The sequence below is a fragment of the Periplaneta americana genome, chromosome 16 (assembly GCF_040183065.1).
Source record: "Periplaneta americana isolate PAMFEO1 chromosome 16, P.americana_PAMFEO1_priV1, whole genome shotgun sequence".
NCBI lineage: Eukaryota > Metazoa > Arthropoda > Insecta > Blattodea > Blattidae > Periplaneta > Periplaneta americana.
Genome location: NC_091132.1, coordinates 97,756,735 through 97,777,271, shown reverse-complemented (window position 1 = coordinate 97,777,271; position 20,537 = coordinate 97,756,735). Strand labels below are relative to the sequence as shown.

Here is a 20,537-nt window from a genome sequence, read left to right as displayed (position 1 = left end):
CAGGATTGCAGTATTAAGTCTTCAACACAACTAAAATGCTTATAAGTACAAAACGACAGGCAAAATGTCACATATTATAAAAAAAATAATAACGACAGACTTTCAACAATGGAATTACACGTACTACAGATGTCAATTAAAGCGGTATGAGCAGCTGTGAGGCCAACAATGACAGAAAATGTAAAAATATGTTGTGTTCGGATTAATTTGCACTCTACTGTATTACCTACATAAAGACGACTGAATCTTTCAGACTTGAATATTACTGTCTCCAGCTGTAATATTTTGCAAATTTTTAATAAAGATCATATCTTCAATTTCATCTTATTACAATTCATACTTATATAACTTAATTTTGAAGAGAAAAAAAATCTGCATAATTGTCTTTATGTAACATAAAGAAAACTTTTAATATTCATCCTCTTGTCAAAAACAAAACTAAATAAATGTGTCATTCCGAATTTAATTTCTAAAATGTTATAATTAACTAAATTATGATATTATTACAATGCAATAATATATCTGACATTGTAACATCTTTTTACATGCTGTTTTGGATGCCAAAATAATGCAATAACATTCAACAGATCATGCATAGTTCTGAGCATGCTGGTATTTTTTGTACAATGTTGAATATTATCTCTATAATTTACTGATCAAGCACAAGTGTATGTGATGAAAATTAGTAATAAAAATTTGCAAGATTTAGTAGATTTGGTAGCAGTAAGTGACTTCGGTTCACTGTCCTTATATGCAGACATTCAAGAAAATGTCAGTTTATTCATTCCACTGTCAAATTCGTTTTGATAATTGCTGCAGTTTTATGGAAAGAATTAACAATGACAAACGAAGACAAATTAAAACGATACTTGCAGCTCTACTGTATTTTAAATTAGAAAAAAACCTTCTATATGGCGGAATTAAAATGATCACTCAAATTACACAATCTCTCCCAACCTAATACTAACCTCTATACACTGCAGAAATGTAGAACAAGTGTATAAACACCGAAAATATTTAGTTTTAGAAAATAATATCGTAAAATACATAATTATATTCTCAAATTATTTTATAAAAAAATGCAGCACAGAGGAGGTATCATCACTGGTAGGGATAATCAGATGTAGGGATGCTTTTGGCAATCCCCTTTGTCTCTTTTCAACAAATCACACCCTACATAGTTCTGTAATATTGGTATGTAACTTACTTGCTTACCGGTCCTACTTTCAATAAATTACAATGCAAGAACAGAGACTGAAGTACCATGAAATGGATGCTACCATTATGTGAACACTAAATTCAGAATTTAGAATAATGGAACAAACTAATTCAGACTCGTGCAAGACCAGCAATCAGAGGATGAGGCAGAACCCTTGTAAATCTAATTTAATGCTTGATGAATATTCCTTATATTACCAATACTAATGATTGAAATGTAAATATTTACAAGGTCTCGGCACCTCGACTAACTTTACGTTATGTGTGAAGGAAGCATGTTGAGTGTTAACTATTTTGAATATACAAGGTGATTCACGAGGATTTACTGCCACTTACGGAGCTTATTTCCGAAGACATTCTGAGTAAAAAATGTCATATAAACATGTGTCCTAACCTCAATATTTTCAGAGTTACATTAATTTGAAGTTGTTAGGAAAATACCTTTTTTCTTTAGTTTCAATGGTAAAAGAATATTATAAATAGAGAATTAACTATTCAGAAGTATCATTTCTTTAATTGGCTAGTGTTATGAAGCTAAAATTTTGTTAATTGCTTTGTACAGATTTTGTTTTTCAATTTTTAACTAAAAATTACATTATTCTTATGCACTTAATACAAAAAATTGTTACAAATCATACGACTTTACCAACTTAATTCTTTACAGTTTAATTATGCATCCTAATGTACAATCTTGAAGAATTTACAAGAGTGACGTGATTTGTAACAATTGTTGTGATAAATGCATAAGAAAAATTTAATTTTGTAGTTAAAGATCGAAAAAAAAATCTGTACAAAGCAACTATGGAATTCACAACACATTTTTAGCTTCAGAATATTAGCTAATTAAAAAAATAGTACTCCTGAATAGTTCATTCCTGATCTGTAATATTCTTTTACCCTTAAAACTAAAGAATAATGGTATTGTATTTTACAAACAATTTCAAATTAATGTAACTCTGAAAATAGTGAAATTAGGACACATGTTTATATGACATGTTCGCTCAGAATGTCTTCGGAAATAAGCTCCGTAAGTGACGGTAAATCTTCGTGAATCACCCTGTCTGTTAGTTGTCTTTAATATATTCACAGTATTACACGTCAGCTAATTGATACTCTGCCTGTTCCTGTGAAAAACAGATGCAACTGACAATGCTACTAAGCTGGCGACTTGTTGGTTCAGTGCTTTTGAACATTAGTTCATTAATATGGGTCAGTCAACTTCGGCAATCAAACAGTTGCTGAATATGCCTGCAGAGAAGTATGCTCAAGAGTAATACCAATACCCCATTAGGAGCAAATCCAACACCCACAGTGCATTCATAATAATGTCATAATTGTGCATGTTAATCCCAGCTCTATCTGGAAAGAGCTGTGATCAACAAATTACAAATAAAGCTTATCACCGCTGTGTCCACCTGCATGCAAAGCAAGTAGTGAAAACTAACAGTATGTAACAAAAGATATGCCTTGTATGCGAGTATCAGTTACCAATGCAGCAGGCTCAAATTTAAGATAGTCTTTGACATTAAAGTAAACAAGCTTTGAAAATTCTTAAAAGTAAAAATATTTTGATCATGGTATGTGTGATATTTAACTTAATCTCTTCTAGTGAAAAAACAAAGCTATTTTAATTATCTGTTTAAATTTCTGTCATGAATAAAATTCAAGGGTAGCAATATGTGAAATTAAAGTTACATATTGTCAATCATAGTTTTGCTTGAGTAACTGACCACTTTCACTTTCACCTGCTTCACCTCATTCTTTGTGTTAGTGAATTTTCCATTCGTCACATATGGATTTTGATTTTCCTTGCTATGAACGTTAAATAAAAAAATTAAATAACGACACAACTTTTGTACTTCGACGAACACAGCACTGGTAATAAACTTTAACACAAAAGAATATATATATATTTGAACCAAAAACATAAAAACAAACACTAATGTACCTTTCATAAAGCAAAATACTGCTACTACAACTGAAACTGCTACTCATTATGTATTGCTCTTGTAACAGAAATATCTCAGAGTGTTTCTTTTTAAAGAAAAGTTTGTGAAGATATCTGAAGCATCATAAGTAGATTATTTTACTAAATGTCAAAATTATATGTATAGTGTCATATGATTAATTTTGTTTGCCATTACAGCCCTGTACATTTCAGACAAGTGTTACTCTGCTATAAATGACGAACCTTTTGTTACATTCTGTGTAGTTAACTTAATCCTAAATGGTCGAGTGTTAGACAAATAACTTCATATTCTACAACTGCAAGTTAAAATCACAATAATCACAAATGAAAATTCTGTTCTCATAAATAAGCAGTTTCAGCAGACGTGGAGTCTCTTGTGAATAAAATGCACTAATCTCAATATCGTTTTTTTTTTTCAATTTTTTTTACAAGCATTTTGGACCAAAATTGCCATTATATTCTCAAAAGCCACAAAGTATTAACTTTTCTGCTTATTCATTTCGAACAAGTTTTGGCTGATGCATACCACTCAATTTTCCTGGATCAGGTAAGATAGATAGGCATCACCAACAAATGCAGTATTCCTCAATTGAAAGTACGTATTTATCACAATTACGTCACTATTTATTGACAAATAAAATCAGAAGTGACGAAATGCTGAACATCATTGAATTTCTTAATTGCAAAAATGATGTCCCATCTTAAGGGTCTCTGATACAGCAGTTTCTCGTCAGATTTATTTCATACAGCTAAAGAAATAATTGCAATAAAAATAATTACAGAATTATGTAGAATGTTACATACCGTAATTCACAATATCACAGTAGCCAAATTTTATTAAATATTGCTACATTATTTTTCTTTAAAGCACCAATTTCGAAGACTATCCATTGCAGTTGACTAACAGTCAATTATACTCTCATAGAGAAACATAAAAGACGTAAAAACTCGTTAACTTACTCCATATTAACAACAAATGAAGATACTTTCAAGAAGAATACTGCAATTTCTTCGGACATAGAAGTCTGATTCTACTCTTATGCTGTATGCCAAGACATGTAAGCATAATGCCATTGAAATTAATTATGAGAACCATAGCTATGAAGAAAAAAATATATGGTATGATTATTTGGATGTTTACATTGTATCACAGATGTAGAGATATCCAATATTTTAGAGCTATTCTCCACTCGTGGGGAGTAAAGCTCTTAGTAACAGATTCAGCAAATAGTTTCTCCTTTTTCCTGCCTTCCCTGATGTTGGAACTGATATGAAAGTCTAAGAATGTTAGATGTCTCTACCTCTGTGATGAGGTGAAAATACTAAGAACATCTATGGTATGTCAGACCATGGTGGATACCACGAAAGTCTCAAATCACACTTAAACTGTCCATTAAGTGTTAAACACGTAACAATACTGCAAAAAATGTTTGGTTATATAATAAAAATGTACAATCTTAATAAACAATTGAATATGTACCATGACAATGTGTCCTGCTGCTTGTAAGAATAATAGGTTTGTTTTGTAGATATGTATGTAGGCCTAGTAGTAATAAACTGTAGCTGAAATTCTCCTCTCTTTGTAGGCCTATCCACCTTTGTATAAATTATGTTTATGTCTATGCAAGGAAAATGTTTATATTGTCTAGTACTGATAGACAGTTAATGGATTCATATCATACAAACGTTTCCTATATTCTGCACTTCGTTAAAATTATTCATTAAGTAGTAATTAAATTCAAAAGACTGAAGATAGGTCAACATTATGAATACGAAACTGAAAGTGTATTATCAAAATGGAAATTTAATCCTACTGAAAGCAGAGTTTTAAACTCCCGCATATTTTCCGAAATTTCCTTTAGCTCACCTTGTTTTTAATAATATTTGCTCTCTTTCTTCCATATCCTTTACTACATGCAAAACAATAATTACTAGGCATTTGTGTGTGTGTTTATGCCCAACCTCGCATATAACAATCCAGCCATTCCAAAACTTTTTGAAGTTGCAACCCACTTTTGGGTGAGCCATTTATTTGCAACTTCCCACTCCTGTACCACTACTTAGTCACATTCTAAAAAAATAGCCAAGAGTTCCTTCTAAAATAAAAAACAATGATAACTTCACTCAAAACCTGTGGATACCACCCAACTTCTAATGTATCAGTACTTCCAAAATGAGAAATCGGAATATGCAAACATAATTTCCAATAAAATCCTCTTCAGCAGCCTACATTGCTGATATATTTTTCGAACACTTAAACATAGGTAGGTAGGTAGGTAGGTAGGTAGGTAGGTAGGTAGGTAGGTAGGTGGGTGGGTGGGTAGGTGGGTGGGTGGGTGGGTGGGTGGGTGGGTGGGTGGGTGGGTGGGTAGGTAGGTAGATTTATTAGTAGAGTAGATTGCGAGGCAAAGATGTTAACATTAATAGCCAGAGACAAAATTGACGGATTCATAAGGAAACTTGATTTCTGGTAGATATCACTTTGACAAAAATAAATTTAATTCATTCCAGTGTATTATAAAAAATTCATTGAAAATTTAACTACAAACCGTATGATACGACAATAATACCAAGTTTGTTTTTGTGGACACGTAATTAAATTTGCACAATTTTAAACAACAGCTTTTTTTAGTATTTTCTGGAAAAAAATACAAAACAATTACGACAGTCATAGATGGATACTTAATCCGGTTTAAGACAATTGCGTTCAAGTGGTTCTAATTCCAAAAGAGCAGACCAGTTTTATAAAAAAGGAATGCAAGAATACCTCGAGCTTGCAAAAGAAGCTCTTAAATTTGTTATAGCATTTTCAAGATCATATTTATGGAAAAAAATTTCTGATCTATGATCGCCCTCAAAACAAAAACAAGAAATAGAAAATGATAATGGTTTGTTCAGACTTGAGAAGCTATTTTATATATAAAAAAAATAATGATTGCACTAATTACTTTTTACTTTATAATTACTTAAACATTTTATTTTCATGTTCAACATTGTTTGTGTTTCTAAATGCAATATAAATTTTTAATAAGCCATTTCTTGTTTTATTTTGTTAATCATATTGTGACCCCCTAAGCTCTTTACACGACCTCACTTTGGGAACAACTGTAATTAGACACTGTAGAGTGCTTTATTCATAGGAGGCACCAATTTACAATACAATAAATACAAATAAGACCATTTCAATAATGGTAATAAGCTTATTTCATCTGCTGGCACTGTAACAGTCTGATTTCGTAAAAAAGATCAGATACCAGTACTCCAACTAGCTTCAGAACTTAGGAGCTGAAAACGACATCCTGAACATTAAATTTTCCTCAGACGAAGCATGGTTTCATCTATCAGGGTACGTCATTTCTAAGAATACGTGTATCTGAGCTGCAGTGAATCATGAACATCCCTTGTATGACCAGAAGATGGCAGTGTGGTGTGCATATTTATGCAAGCTCGTCATAAGGTCCATTTTTATGAAACAATAGTTACACGTCTAGGAGATGTGTGGCCATTCTAACCAGCTTCTTCGAAGATCAAATAATCTCTAAAAGTCTCAAGATCTAAGTCCCACGACTTCTTCTTGGAGGGCATGTTGAAGAGAAAGGTTTGTGCCAATAAACCACGCACAATCCAGGAAGTGAAAGAGAATATTACTGCTCATAGGTGCTGCCAGGGACGTCGCCCCCCCCAATAAAATTAATGGGGGGGGGGGTCCTCGTCCCTTCAAATTCGAAAAGAGATTCTTTGAAAAATGAACTAGGAAATAAGACAAAAATGGTTATTTCAAATCTATGGGGAGAACCAGCTGCAGTAATGATAATGTTAGTGACGCAACTCACAATACCCCCCCTCTTTCTTTCTTCCTGCATTTGAGATAGGTGAAATATATGATGCAACAGGACTCCATTTCTTTGTCTATGATTCACATTTTTTCAGTTCAGTCAAAATTTTGAACTATTGCGATCGAACAGCAATGGTCATAAGTATTATCAAGCAGAAATAATAATACGGAATTAACAGTTCAAATTAACAGTGTATTCGATTGCAGTTTTGCTAATGTGAGTTAAAAATTATTATTAATGATCAACAATTCTTCATTAAACAATTAAATTTGTTTCGAAATTTAAAAGTAGGCCTATCTTCAGTGATGGTTTTTTGTGATGATCGTAGTCATGGATATGTGTTTGTTAAGTGATCAGCGATTGCGATATAACTATGTATTCATAATGAAAAAACTTGGGATAAATAAAACTCTCCAAAATAAAACTGCAATGAACGGAAACAGAATTTATAAAGTGGGTTGCAGAAGTAAGAGTGAAGCTAATAGCTCATGTTCATCACCACTGCAAGGATCAACAAAGGGTGAGGAAAGCTGAAAAGGGAAAAGGTATTGTATAAGGACAGTAGTTTTCAACCATCTTAGGTTAAGCAATTTTCATGGGTACTATAAGAAAAATCAGACGATGTTATATTCTGAAAACTGTGTAAGGATATCTTTCAGAAACAACAATAAAAGTTTTCTCAGACTTTTGTGCAGAGTTGTGTCCCTCTCCCGCAATATTTCAAAGAAGTCAGCACTTATGTCGCTACTGCAATTGATGACAGCATAAGATGTGATGGAATATACTGGACATGTCTCAAGGTATGTTAAATTAAAATTAAATCCGTGGAGCAACCGCCCATGAAGGCCTAATGCCAACCAGTCGACTGCTGGTCTCACGCTCACAAGCCTTGGCAGAGGTGAACAATAATACAACCAGCATGGGGTATTATATGGTCAGCATGAAAGCCCGCCCCTTCCCTTCCGGCCATTATTGCTGGCCGGTTCCATACAATGGCCAAAATTTCATAAGAAAATTCATTGCCAACAAGGGCTTGAACCAGCACTCATTCCATAACACGCGTCCAGGCATGACAATTTAGACCACAACGCTATGGCATGGGACCTCAAAATATGTACTTCCACAATAGGTTTATCTACCTTACGAGTATATTATTATATCTGTAGCAAACGATTGTTTGGGGTCTCTCACAAGTGAAACATCCTGCAAAAGTTCGTACTGAAATACTATTACAATTTATAATGAATTGTACGTAATGGGTTTCATTTATTAGTTTGGCACAGCCTAACAATGAAATGAGATCTTTTTTTATGTTAGCAGACAAATTAATATATTTAAAATAATATAAATAGATGTTTACTTAATCACAAGTATGTATCAAATATTAAGATTACAAGTGACGAAATATTTTCTTTATGTTTTACACCGTCATACTGCACAGTTATGATTATAATGTGAAATTATAATCATCTTTTGTGGAGAACCATAACAATATTTTCTTAATTGATTAGCTAGCGGACTTACTCGTGTTAATTATGTAAGATCTGTGCGGCTTACAGCTGTTTCAGTGCTTCACGCACCATCCTCAGAGCCTACTAGATCTTGGCGTCATCTCGAACTTCTCTGTCTGTTATGTGGATGTGTTTGATTGTTGAAAGGTGTTGAAGGGTGGAGTCAAATAGTGTGTGTGTAGCCTACTGAAATTGATCTGTGTGTTGAGAATTTCGTCGGGGTGTGTTTTAGTGTGTTAGAACAATATGAAATATATAAACACACTAAAACACACCCCGATCAAATTCTCAACACACAGATCAATTTCAGTACACACACACTATTTTACTCCACTCTTCAACACCTTTCAACAATCAAACACACCCACATAACAGGCAGAGTAGTTCGAGATGACGCCGAGATCTAGTAGGCTCTGAGGATGGTGCGTGAAGCACTGAAACAGCTGTAAGCCGCACAGATCTTACATAATTAACACGAGTAAGTCTGCTAGCTAATCAATTAATTATATTCAAGTGTTAAAAGTAGTGTACGCAAGATTCAAAATGGAATATTTTCTTAAGCGAAATTTTATTGATCCTCTGATCTCCCTTACTTTAAAAAAAATTGTTGCCAATAAACACCTATAAAATCACAAGACAAGAATAATGTGATCAAAATGAAAAGTACTGTAGTGGTAACAGTCATAACAATGAAAGATCGAATGCACATAACCGTAGAGAAAGGCATATGAAAATGAGCAGAGTCAGACTTCTATTATATCCTGTAATGTTCACACTTACATTCAATGAAAGATTTATAAACAGAAATAAATGTACATTACCATTTCGCATGGCATAATCGAGAATTTCTTTCAATTCCATCCAATCCACCTCCATGTCTTCTCCTGCTATCTTGCGGAAGAATTCCTTCACCTTATCTTGAGTTTTTTCTTCCTCTGGTTCAGGTTGGTTCACAACCTACAAATTCATATGTAAATAAGAAAGTGACAGTTGTGAAATCAATATCTAGAATCATGTTTCATTCTTTATTCCTATTTAATTAAAAAAAATGAATTGTATGAAAAAAGCTAATGGGAATATTTCACGAAAAAAATAAACAAAGATTAATTTAGTTCCAGTATTCTTTTACGTTTGAGATGGGCAGGGCATGTGGCATGTATGGGCGAATCCAGAAATGCATATAGAACGTTGGTTGGGAGGCCTGAGGGAAAAAGACCTTTGGGGAGGCCGAGACGTAGATGGGAGGATAATATTAAAATGGATTTGAGGGAGGTGGGATATGATGATAGAGATTGGATTAATCTTGCACAGGATAGGGACCGTTGGCAGGCTTATGTGAGGGCGGCAATGAACCTGCAGGTTCCTTAAAAGCCATTTGTAACTAAGTATTCTTTTACTGGTTAAATTTCCAACTTCTTTACTGTGTTAATATTTAGGATTTCCCTTGGCTTGATTAGTTTCGAAGTCTTGTTCTTCACTGTCCGAAGCCTAGTGGAGATCCCGCGTTATCTTCTGGTTTCCTGTTGTGGTGGGGTGTGTTCATGATTGTTCACATCTTGAACACTTAACTCAATTTCAAAACACACAGCCTTTTCGACACAATCATGAACATACCTCACTACAACAGCAAACCAGAAGATAGCGTGGGATCTCCACTAGGCTTTGGACAATGAAGCACAAGACTTCGAAACTAGTGAAGCCAAGATAAATCCTAAATATGAACATAGTAAAGAAGTTGAAAATTTAATCAGTGATATAGAAGTGTTAAAAATGTATATATAAAAATGAAAAATGAAGACGGTTAGTCAACCAAAAAAATATCAGTACTTACAGTTACAGTTATCATCATCATCATCATCATCATTATATATAGAATGGTTCACATAAAGCGTTACAAGTTAGTTTCTCTTAGATGAATCAATAAAACTAAACGCTAATTTTTATAAATCTCATTAGAGAAACTGTAATTAAATGCTATATTTATAATTTCGCACAAATGAAAGGTATTTATTTGAGATTCTAGAATTTGTAAATAAAATTTTACAGTACTGAAGCTGCTTGTAATGATGTAAACTCAATTTTATGAAATGTTTATTATTTATCTAAATGTATCTCATTTGTCCCGAATAGTTTATTTTTCACTTCAGACTGATATATTTTCTATTAAATTCTAAGCATTGTACACAGTACAGTAATTAATAAATGTGAGATTTTGTTAAATAATATGGGTCCTCAATTTGTGTGTGTATACACGTATTAAAGTCGTTGATATATTATCATCATCATCATCATCCTTCCAGACCTAGTGGACTGTTAAGATCTCATGCCATCTTTTTAATGGTCTTCCTAAAGATCTGTTTCCTTTCGGATGGTAATTAAGAATCTGACGAGGAATGCAGGTTTGATCCATGCATACAAAATGTTGCTGCCAGTTAGTCCTGTGTGTAGATACATGGTTGTAATCGAAGAGATTTTGAGTTCTTGAAGAATATGTGCATTTTTATTTTGGTCTAGTTTGTATGGCCAGCTGTTTTTCTCATGACCTTCATTTCGCTAGTTGTTATTCTGCTTATGTTTTTTTGCATATGGTCCAAGCTTCACTACCATATGTAAGCATTGGTCTCGCCAAGGTTTTGTAAGTCCTTATTCTTGTATGTTTCTGTCCCAATGATTCTCACCAATCTAATATAGTTTTGGATTTTGGTTAGTATGTTAATTTTACTGTCATAACTGACATGGTATCCTAAATATTTAAATGAGGAGATTTGTTCAATAATCTTATTGTATACATAGATTTTGGCACGAATAGGTGTTGTTCTTGTAAAGCCATTACTTTTGTTTTAGTTGTACAAATTTTCATATTGTACTGTTCGGCTAGGAGTTGAAATTGATAAATAGAATGCTGTGACCATCATCTGAATTTGCAAGAAGTATTATGTCATCTGCAAATAATAGTATATCCAAATTTAAATGCCTGTTAATACAAATGCTACCATGGTGTCTCTGCTTCCATTTTGTGATTAGAGCATTCATGTATATTATATAATAAGGGAGACAAGCAGCAACCTTGGTATACTCCTTGGTTAATGAGTTTCCAATCAGTAAGTTCATCTTTCATTTGCAATGCAATATAATTTTCTTTATAGATACTGAATATGGCTGTTATTAATTGATTAGAAACATTATCATTTCTTAAAATTTATATAAATTTAATCCTGTTCATCATAAGCTTTTTGGAAGTCAATAAATGCAATACGTGTCTCTATATTGAATTCTTTATTATGAATAATTTTATTTTAAATAACCATCTGCACAAGATCTACCCCATCAAAAGCCGTTCTGTTCTTCGGTCAGTATGTCACTGTAAAATATGTTTAACTTATATTGCAAAAGTTCTGTATATATTTCATATAGGCTACTGCATTTAAGAGGCTAATTCCTCTATAATTTTCGCAGTCTTTCTTGTCTCCATTTTTACAAATAGGAATTACAATAGCTTTATTCCAACTTGTTGGAGGATGTTTTCCATTGAGAAGACAATTTTGTAGAATATTAACAAACGTTTTTTGAATTCTGCAGTGGCATATTTAAATAATTCTGTATTTATAACATCTTTTCTTGGGGCTTTGGTCTTCTAGTTGCTTGATAGAACATGATTTAATTCTTTCACTGAAAACGGTTCTGCATTGTTGTTATCTGATGTAGGACAATCCTCAAGTGTTTCCTTCTGAGTCCATAACTTCGAAAAATAGTTGGCCAAATATTTTTATCAATTACATCAAACAAAGCAGATTCTTTTATACCTTGACTTAATTTCTTAAAAATTTTATAAGTTATGAATTTGGATGTGTTAAATCTGTTTCTAATTTTGCTAAAAACGTATTCCAGTTCTCTATATGTTTCCTTCTTAATGCTCTTTTCAATTTATGCATTATTTCGTCTTCTTGCTTCCATGTCGATACCTTTCTTTGTGAATCACTTTGTGTGTATAATATATAGGCTTATGATTCCAGAAATCAATGAGAGACTATTAAAAAAATCTGAGGGATTCTAACTTAAATAATTGATTAAATGGCGATCTTACTCGTGTTAATTATGTAAGCCGCACATGCTTACATAATTAACACGAGTAAGATCGCCATTTAATCAATTATTTATATTCAAGTGTTAAAAGTAGTGTACGAAAGATTCAACATGGATTCTAACTTGCTGATCTTTTGCAAAGAATTATCAACTTCTCATTTCGTACAATGAAACAGTGAAAAAATTCAGAGTGGATTGCTCAAACTAAATACAGAGAGTTCCTATGCAGACTGGTCCCACTCCAACCTCTACGTAATAGAATCTGATGTAAGGTGGCAAGCGGTCATATGCCAGCATACGGACAGCTCTGTGCATGCTTCCACCAGTCCCACTCCACTCCTTACCATTTAGCTTCCTCAGGCAAGGTGCTCACACTACTGGGTACCACCATTAAGTCAACAGAATATTACTACCTGAGACCGATTTTCATAGGAACTCTCTGTATATATTGATCATAAAAATCAATCTATGTTATGCACAATAGTGTGCATTGTTTCCAAAGTAATTTATGTTTAAATCACTACCCGGTACTGATAAAAAGTGAGCAATGCATATGCATGTATTTAAGTGTGTAAATACATTTCACATTTTGTGTTGAAGCATTTTTACATGCACTTTTTATGTACAGGAGCAGTAATTTCAAAATAACTTCTCATTCAGGAAACTCACTTTAATATTTATAAAAAAAAAACTACATAGCTTCTACAATCTTGTTATAACATACCGGTAGGTACTCTAAAAGAAATTTCAAAAACATCAGTATTAAGGACAATGAACATGCATCAATTCATTGCATAAAATAGTAAGCATATAAATATGTTCTCCTTTTATTCCAAATAATATTCAAAGTTGTACAAGTTGAGAACCCAAAATGAAAAGTGATTAGTGGACTTACATGCTTCAGGTCATGCGAAGATCCATCAGTTGTGTCACGAACCTACAAGATGGCGGATGAAAAATTAAGCTTTATAGCAGGCAACTACTAACTACTAGCTAATCATGCAATGCAGACACTGAAAATAGTTTCTGTGATTTAAAAATTATGATTTTGTTACACACATATATTACATTCACCATATGCTACTAAAGCTATCCTATTGTGTCAGCAGAATAAATGTATACTTTGCAAGAAACTGTCAGAAAGAAAGTACAGTATGGAAACAAGGCAGTAGTAATACTGTTTAACTCTGGTAGATTCAAATTACGATAAATATTCTGAAGCATGAAAAATACATATGTATCTTTATTATGTAAATGTACTTATAAGTTGAAATAAAATATTTAATGCATTTTATATTCATGCTGTGGCAATAAACATAGAAATGAATATGTGCACTGTGCAATCTTAAAGAATTCCGTATTAAAATAATAGGGTGGAGCTTCACAGGCCTGCTTCCCCCCCACCCCCCAATGACATAAGATTTAATAGATGTCCAAACTTAATTTTTGTGTGCTGAATTTTCCATTTTCTCGTATCACACAAGGTCGATACTTTTTACAATGTGGAACTGAAATACGGATATTTAAGGATTTAGTGATTTCAAATTAATAGGCCCAATCATGCTATAAAATGTAACAATGGCAAAAACTGGAAGATTTCAAGACTAACATAGTTACTTACAAAACTTTAAAACAAATTGTATGGTACTGTAGGCTTATAAAGTGTTTAACATATCCTAGGCGAACTATTTTCTCCTCCATTTTGTTGCAAACAAATGCTCTTTTAACTTGCATTTTGTGATCCTGACGAGAATTATCTCTTAATTATTATACACAAACAGTAGTCAGTCATCACAGAGACATTCCATCGACCCTGGTATCTCGTTTCCACCTCTTGTGTCCTGATCGAATCTTTCTCCCTGTTCTTCACTTAACACTCCTACATTTTCTAGGAAATAATCGAGAGGAGAATGCAATGACTGTAACTTCCAAGTTCATATTATATTACAACTGTATGAACTATTCCATCTCAAATCGACCGAAATATAGAGAAAGTTGACCTTACAATTTCTAAATACAATGAAACCTTTTCTATCCGTAGACAACTATGATACAATGCTTTGTGCAACGTTTGAGGCATCAGAACTTCATAGTGTTTAAATTAAAAATATTTTAATTTATCGTATTTTCATAAAATTTGCAACTTTAAACTATTGTAGCTCCGAAACCCTTTCACCCAATGATCAAATTCATGGTTTATTTTGATGCTGAGAAATTAAAGTTTATATTGACATATAAACAGATTTTCTTACTTTTTATGGAAATGGAGAAATTTAGATTTTTCCTCATTAAGACGCCTTTGCCAAGGAAAAAATATTTTAAAAATATATAGTTAGATTCCGCATTGAAAGTACAAATAAACACATATTTTTTACTGATAAGAAAGTATTGAAAATATCAAATAAAGAAAATAAATAGTACGCGCATGAACTAACCAGCTGACTGTGAGGTGGGAGCTAGCCGAGGTAAGCAAGCCCAGGAGACATAAACACGTGATGTGTCGTCTAGCAGTCATGGCTGTGCTAGCTTTATCACAGGTTTTCATAAACACAGGAGTAAAATGACGCCCAACGCTCGCATATCTTCAGCTCTCGGCCAGTGCGTGCGGTACTGCGCCGTTCAAGTCTAGGCGTGTGAAAATAATATATTTAATACCATCGAAATTTACTGTCGTGCCATTAAGCAAACAATGTCGAATCCCTCTTAATAATGAAAGTTTTTTCTCAATATTTTTTTACATTTTTATAAATTGGCAAAAAGGCTAAAAGTAAGTAAAATCAGATTATCTGTCTCTCTGTGTACAATAGAAATAAGGATTACTTCTTAATATAACCTACCAAATGCCAGCTTCAAAATAAGCTCTCGTTGAATGTTCTGCAGTAAATGGTTCCAGAGTTTTGAGCGCTGAAAGAGGCTTGGTTTTATAAAATACGCTAAATTTGTCGCTCAATAATACGAAAACCGTTTGACTTTCGATAGTATATTTTGTAAAATACACTCTCCTCAGCACCTTGTATAAATAGGGAAAAAATTAGAGTATAAAAAATGCGAGATTTTTTACTGATCGATTTCATATGGAATAGCCCATATGCTTCCAACTTTTCGAGCATGTGCTCCAACTGATAAATATCCTTTAACATTATCCGGAAACTTGTGAATGACAGTTCCGAATGGGTCCCATGTCTGAAGCTCTTAGTTGTTCCGTTTCTAAATACAGCATCCTCAATGAGCTGCAAAATTTTGCAGGCCATTAAAAACATCTTCCCTCACTTGAATAGGGCAGCAATGGAAATTTCCGAACGAGGTTGTACTAACAAGGACCACTTCTGTCCAAAACCTTCACAGATTATTTCATTATCCCTACTTTGATATGTAGGGAATGAGCGATTGACACTGAAGGAAGTTTCCCATTGTGAAGAATACCCTTTAGACTTCTTTTGCTTGAGTAAATAAAGCCAGTCTTTTGATTTATACACTATTGTTACCAGTGGCGTATACTGGTTAAAGGGTTTGGGCTACCGCTGACCCTATTATTACACTAAATATATCTAACAATTACTTTAATTTTAATTACTATGGTAAAACTAATAATACAAAATTATTACATTATGTTATATTATAAACTTTTTCTTTTGTAATTTCCTTGGGCTACCGCCGGTAGCCCGCAAAATACGCCCCTGATTGTTACATGACCAATCAAGCTAGGAATATCACAACAATAAATGAGTCTCTATTCGATTACCAGTATAAAACACTATATGAACCTTTCCTCATGATTTCTGTACCAGTAAAAGAACTAACAGAGTATTACTCTATCTGACTTAAAGATGGGGATTCTCATCCAAGTCTGGTGAAAAATTTACATCTTCACCTTCTATATTGAAGGTGGATTAAGTTCCACTATCTGGTAATGTCATTGGTCATTTCGGAATTGGAACATATGGCTCATGTGGCACAGATTTTTTTTTAAATATAGATATTTAACACAGACGAAAATACTTAGACATTGTAATGATTTTGTTGCTTATGCCAAACTATAGGAACACCAAACATACAGATGAACAAATCACTTTGTACCACTGTCTTAGTTTTCTGCATAAGTTTTACATACAGCATGTGGAACAAACATTTTGTCCTGGTCTTTTAATTTTATTTTAAAATATGGCAAATATAAATATAATATAGTAAATAGTATACTCTGACGAAGTTTTGGAAAAAAAAATTTGCTCGAAACGCCCAACTTAAATTACATTTAAATAGCTAAACCAATGCTGAAATTTGGCTCAGAAACGTGATCCTAAAGAAATAGAAAGAGAAAAGACTCGAGGCTCATAAAATTATAATAGCAAAATTCAAAATGCACATTGAGTCAGACAGACACTAACACCAATAGTTTTCAAGGTTAGCAGCATTGAGGGTAGGAGAAATACTGTAGGTAAGTGCTTTAGTATGTCAGAGGGAAATAGATTGGAAAGGAATGTGAGAGGGGCAAAAACCCAGTCCTCAGACAAATCTACCTTCAATATAGTAATAAATAACAACAAAATAACAACACAGTTTAAGTATATAATAAAGCCACCTTGGTAGCTCAATTGGCAGAGCACTTGCTTATGTCTGTGGACCTGTGTTCGAATTCCAGTGATGGCATGGTTGTATTTATGGTGGACATAGCCAAGGTTCCTGAGGCCCTCTACTGCCCAGAAGGCATGACCATGGTGAAGATGGAGGGACTTGTGTGCATCAACGAACTTATGAACTGTGCTTGCAGTGCTATGTCACCAGTAGGGCCTCCCATGCCAGAGTAGCTATAGGGGAGATGCCAAAGTAGCCATAGGTGAGATGCTAGACTAATAAGCAGTTGGAAGACCTCTTACTAAAACTCCCAGAAGGAGAAACTAATTACTTAACTGGGGCAATGGCCTACTCAAAGCCAACGTGTATGACATTGTGCCAAGGACTGAATGAGATCAGGGTAGTATAGTTAATATTGATGTCACTAACAATCCCTTCAGGAAGTATGAAGCCTCACACCCAGGGAGCTGATTCCTTATCGTGGGACAAACACTGAAACCACAAGTAAATGAAAAAATCCTGTGCTCTGAGGGACTTCCAAATGAAAAAACTTCAAGTAAGAGAGGCATCACCACTTCGGTGATTGAGGAAGATCCAATTGATCAAGCCTCAAATTGAGGCTGTCATAGCCGCTGGGAAACTGATAACACCAAGAAAACAATGGTCCAATAAAAGAACAAAAAAATAAATAAATAAATAAAAATGATGAGGCAGAGGGATCGAATGGAAATACAAAATTCCTAGAACTTCAGATCTGAGAGCAGCACTCAGTCATTGACGAGAGACCAATTCCAGAAAATCCAAGGAAGGCCAAGGTGGGAAAGGAGATAAGATCCATACAACCTACAAATTCATAAGTAAGTTAAATAAGAAACTGACGGTTGTGAAATCAATATCTAGAGTCATATTTCGACGACCATTCTTTTCATACAATCATAGTTTTCTGCCCAATGGGATGTCTTTCACTGCAAGACCAGCATTTTCCAATCTTCCCTATTTTCTGCCTTCCTCTTAGTCCCTGCGTATGATCCATATTATCTTAATATTATTATCTATCATTTGATATCTTCTTCTGTCCCAAACTCTTCTCTCAACTACCATTCCTAACCAGTTCCTTCTTAGTCACTGACCCAGCCAGTTTATTTTTCTCTTCTAGATCAGTTTCAGTATCATTATTTCTTCACTCACTCTTTCTAGCAAAGCTTAATTTCTTATTTTGTCTGTTCATTTCTCATTCCCATTCTTCTCCATATCTACATTTGAAATTCTTCTAGTTGTTTCTCTTCTCTTCATCATAATGGCCATGTTTCTGCCTCATATAATGCCACAATCCACTAGTCTCTTTCTTAGTTATTTTCTCAGAGGTCTGTAGAAGATGCTCCTTTTTCTATTAAAAGCTTCATATTTTGTTATTGCTATTCTCCGTTTGACTTTCTGGCTCATGTTACTACTTATAGCACACCTCAAGTATTTGAAGCTCTCCACTTGTTCTCCTGCCTCATTTCGAATTCGCATGTTTACCTTATTTATTTTTCTTATGATAACAATGGTCTTCTCTTGTTTGCATTTATCTTCATCCCATACTGCTCAGAGCTATCATTTAGCTTCAGCAGCATATCCCTTAGTATATTCTCCTCTTGTGCTAATAACATATCATCAGCAAATCTTATACATTTTATTTTTCTTTCTCCTACTATCATCCCTCCCATGTTCACTAAATCCTGTTCACAATTAGATATTGAACAGGGTAAGTGATGAAGGGTATCTTTGCCGTACTCCTCTCCCCCCACTTTCCTCCGAGAGGTATTCTGATTTCGACTCATTTTGTGTAAAGATTTCTTCTCTTTCCAATCCACACCAAGTTTTGAAAAACGATTTGAATTTTTGTTCCTGGAAGCCACATTACGTCTAGCAAATCTTTCCCAAAGACTGTGACCACTGTATGAAGCTTTCAGAAATCATGTTAAGATGGAAAGAATATAATTCTAATCTGCTTGATAACATCATAATTATGATCCGATGAGGCAGTTTTTCATGAGGGTGGTTTTGTTAATAGGCATAACTGTCATTATTTGGTGCAGTTGATCCAGATGCTATTGTTGAAAAAACGCAATCACGTCCAAAGGTCACAGTGGTATGACATCATACAATGTGGTGGGTCCTTATCTTCTACAGGATGCAATGAATGGTGCATGTAATTTGAATATGCTTCAGAACTTTGTGTGGTGCTTCAGAGCTCATATATTATTTAAGCAGGATGGTGCACCTCCACACTTTGCTGTTGATGTTCACAACTGACTTGACACCCACTTTCTAGGACAATGGACCAACAGAGTGGTCTGTTATATGGCCATTAGTTAAATTATAATGATTAACTGTGTGGTAGTAAGTTCTGCACACTACCATAATATTTTTAGCACGCAAAAACAGTGTTAGGATATGGCAGCGAATAATTTGATTTAAACTCTTGATGAAGTATTTAAATCTGTATCTTCAACCACGCTAAGCAGCTGCATGTCTTTGATATAAATTTAATTAAAAGCTCATCAAATTTGACACTGTTTGGTGGGCACTCTGAATGCTCGGGCTGCTGTCCAACATTATTACCTGCCCTATCTTCAAGCTTGCACGGGTGCGATCACTTCTTTAATAAATTTGAAGTGCCACCACCTTTAGAGTAAATTCGCCCACAATGTCAGGGCTTCTCTCTTGAAGTGTAGGTTATCTCCATATTTCTTGAATTGAAACCTGTCGATTTTGTTAATCTTAATGTTTTTTTACAAGCTGCAAATCCATTTTTTTTACAGGATTGTAATAATTTATGTGAAGTAGGAATTTCTTTGTGAAGAGAATGATAGCATTGAAACACCTGTCTAATCGTACACTTACTTATGTTTTATGAATAATTTAATTTGTTGCTTTGCTATTTCTTGACTTTGGAGTATTCATGTTAGTTCCTCCTGCACATATTTGTCCTTTTTCCGTATTCTGTAATTCTGTATATTGCTTTTTATTTACTTTAATAATAGCCCCGCACAGTTTGTACACACCTCACAGTATATCTTGAGTGATAGTGAACAATGATTTCTACACTTCAGCTACAACACATCAGTTGTATCAGTTGTTTGCCGGATATGAGTGCTAGTTAATGCTTTAGTTCTAACGTCCACTGACATCACCCAACTATCAAGGTACATCACGAGATGTGTAGTTTGTCCTAAAGGAAGAACTATTTTACCTTTATCTTTTCCTTATTTATCACAATACTTGATTACATTATAAACTAAGCGTCTAGCTTGACTATGTAAAAAGGTCGTTTACTAGAAGATATTTGTAGACCATACAAAC

At 33.9% G+C, this 20,537-nt stretch overlaps 1 protein-coding gene across 10 annotated transcripts in view; it reads right to left on the bottom strand.

Annotated features, from left to right (window-relative positions):
* Positions 1-20,537, bottom strand: part of CalpA (calpain A) — a 560,472-nt gene that overhangs the window by 27,843 nt on the left and 512,092 nt on the right. For 8 of the 10 annotated variants that reach the window (XM_069812566.1, XM_069812574.1, XM_069812570.1 and 5 more), the window contains 2 exons: positions 13,513-13,554; positions 9,356-9,491 (listed from right to left, as the gene is read on the bottom strand). In XM_069812566.1, coding sequence (XP_069668667.1) covers positions 9,356-9,491; positions 13,513-13,554 — 178 coding nt within the window. The remainder of the gene's footprint in view (positions 1-9,355; positions 9,492-13,512; positions 13,555-20,537) is intronic. The other 2 variants (XM_069812571.1, XM_069812576.1) reach the window with 1 other exon arrangement.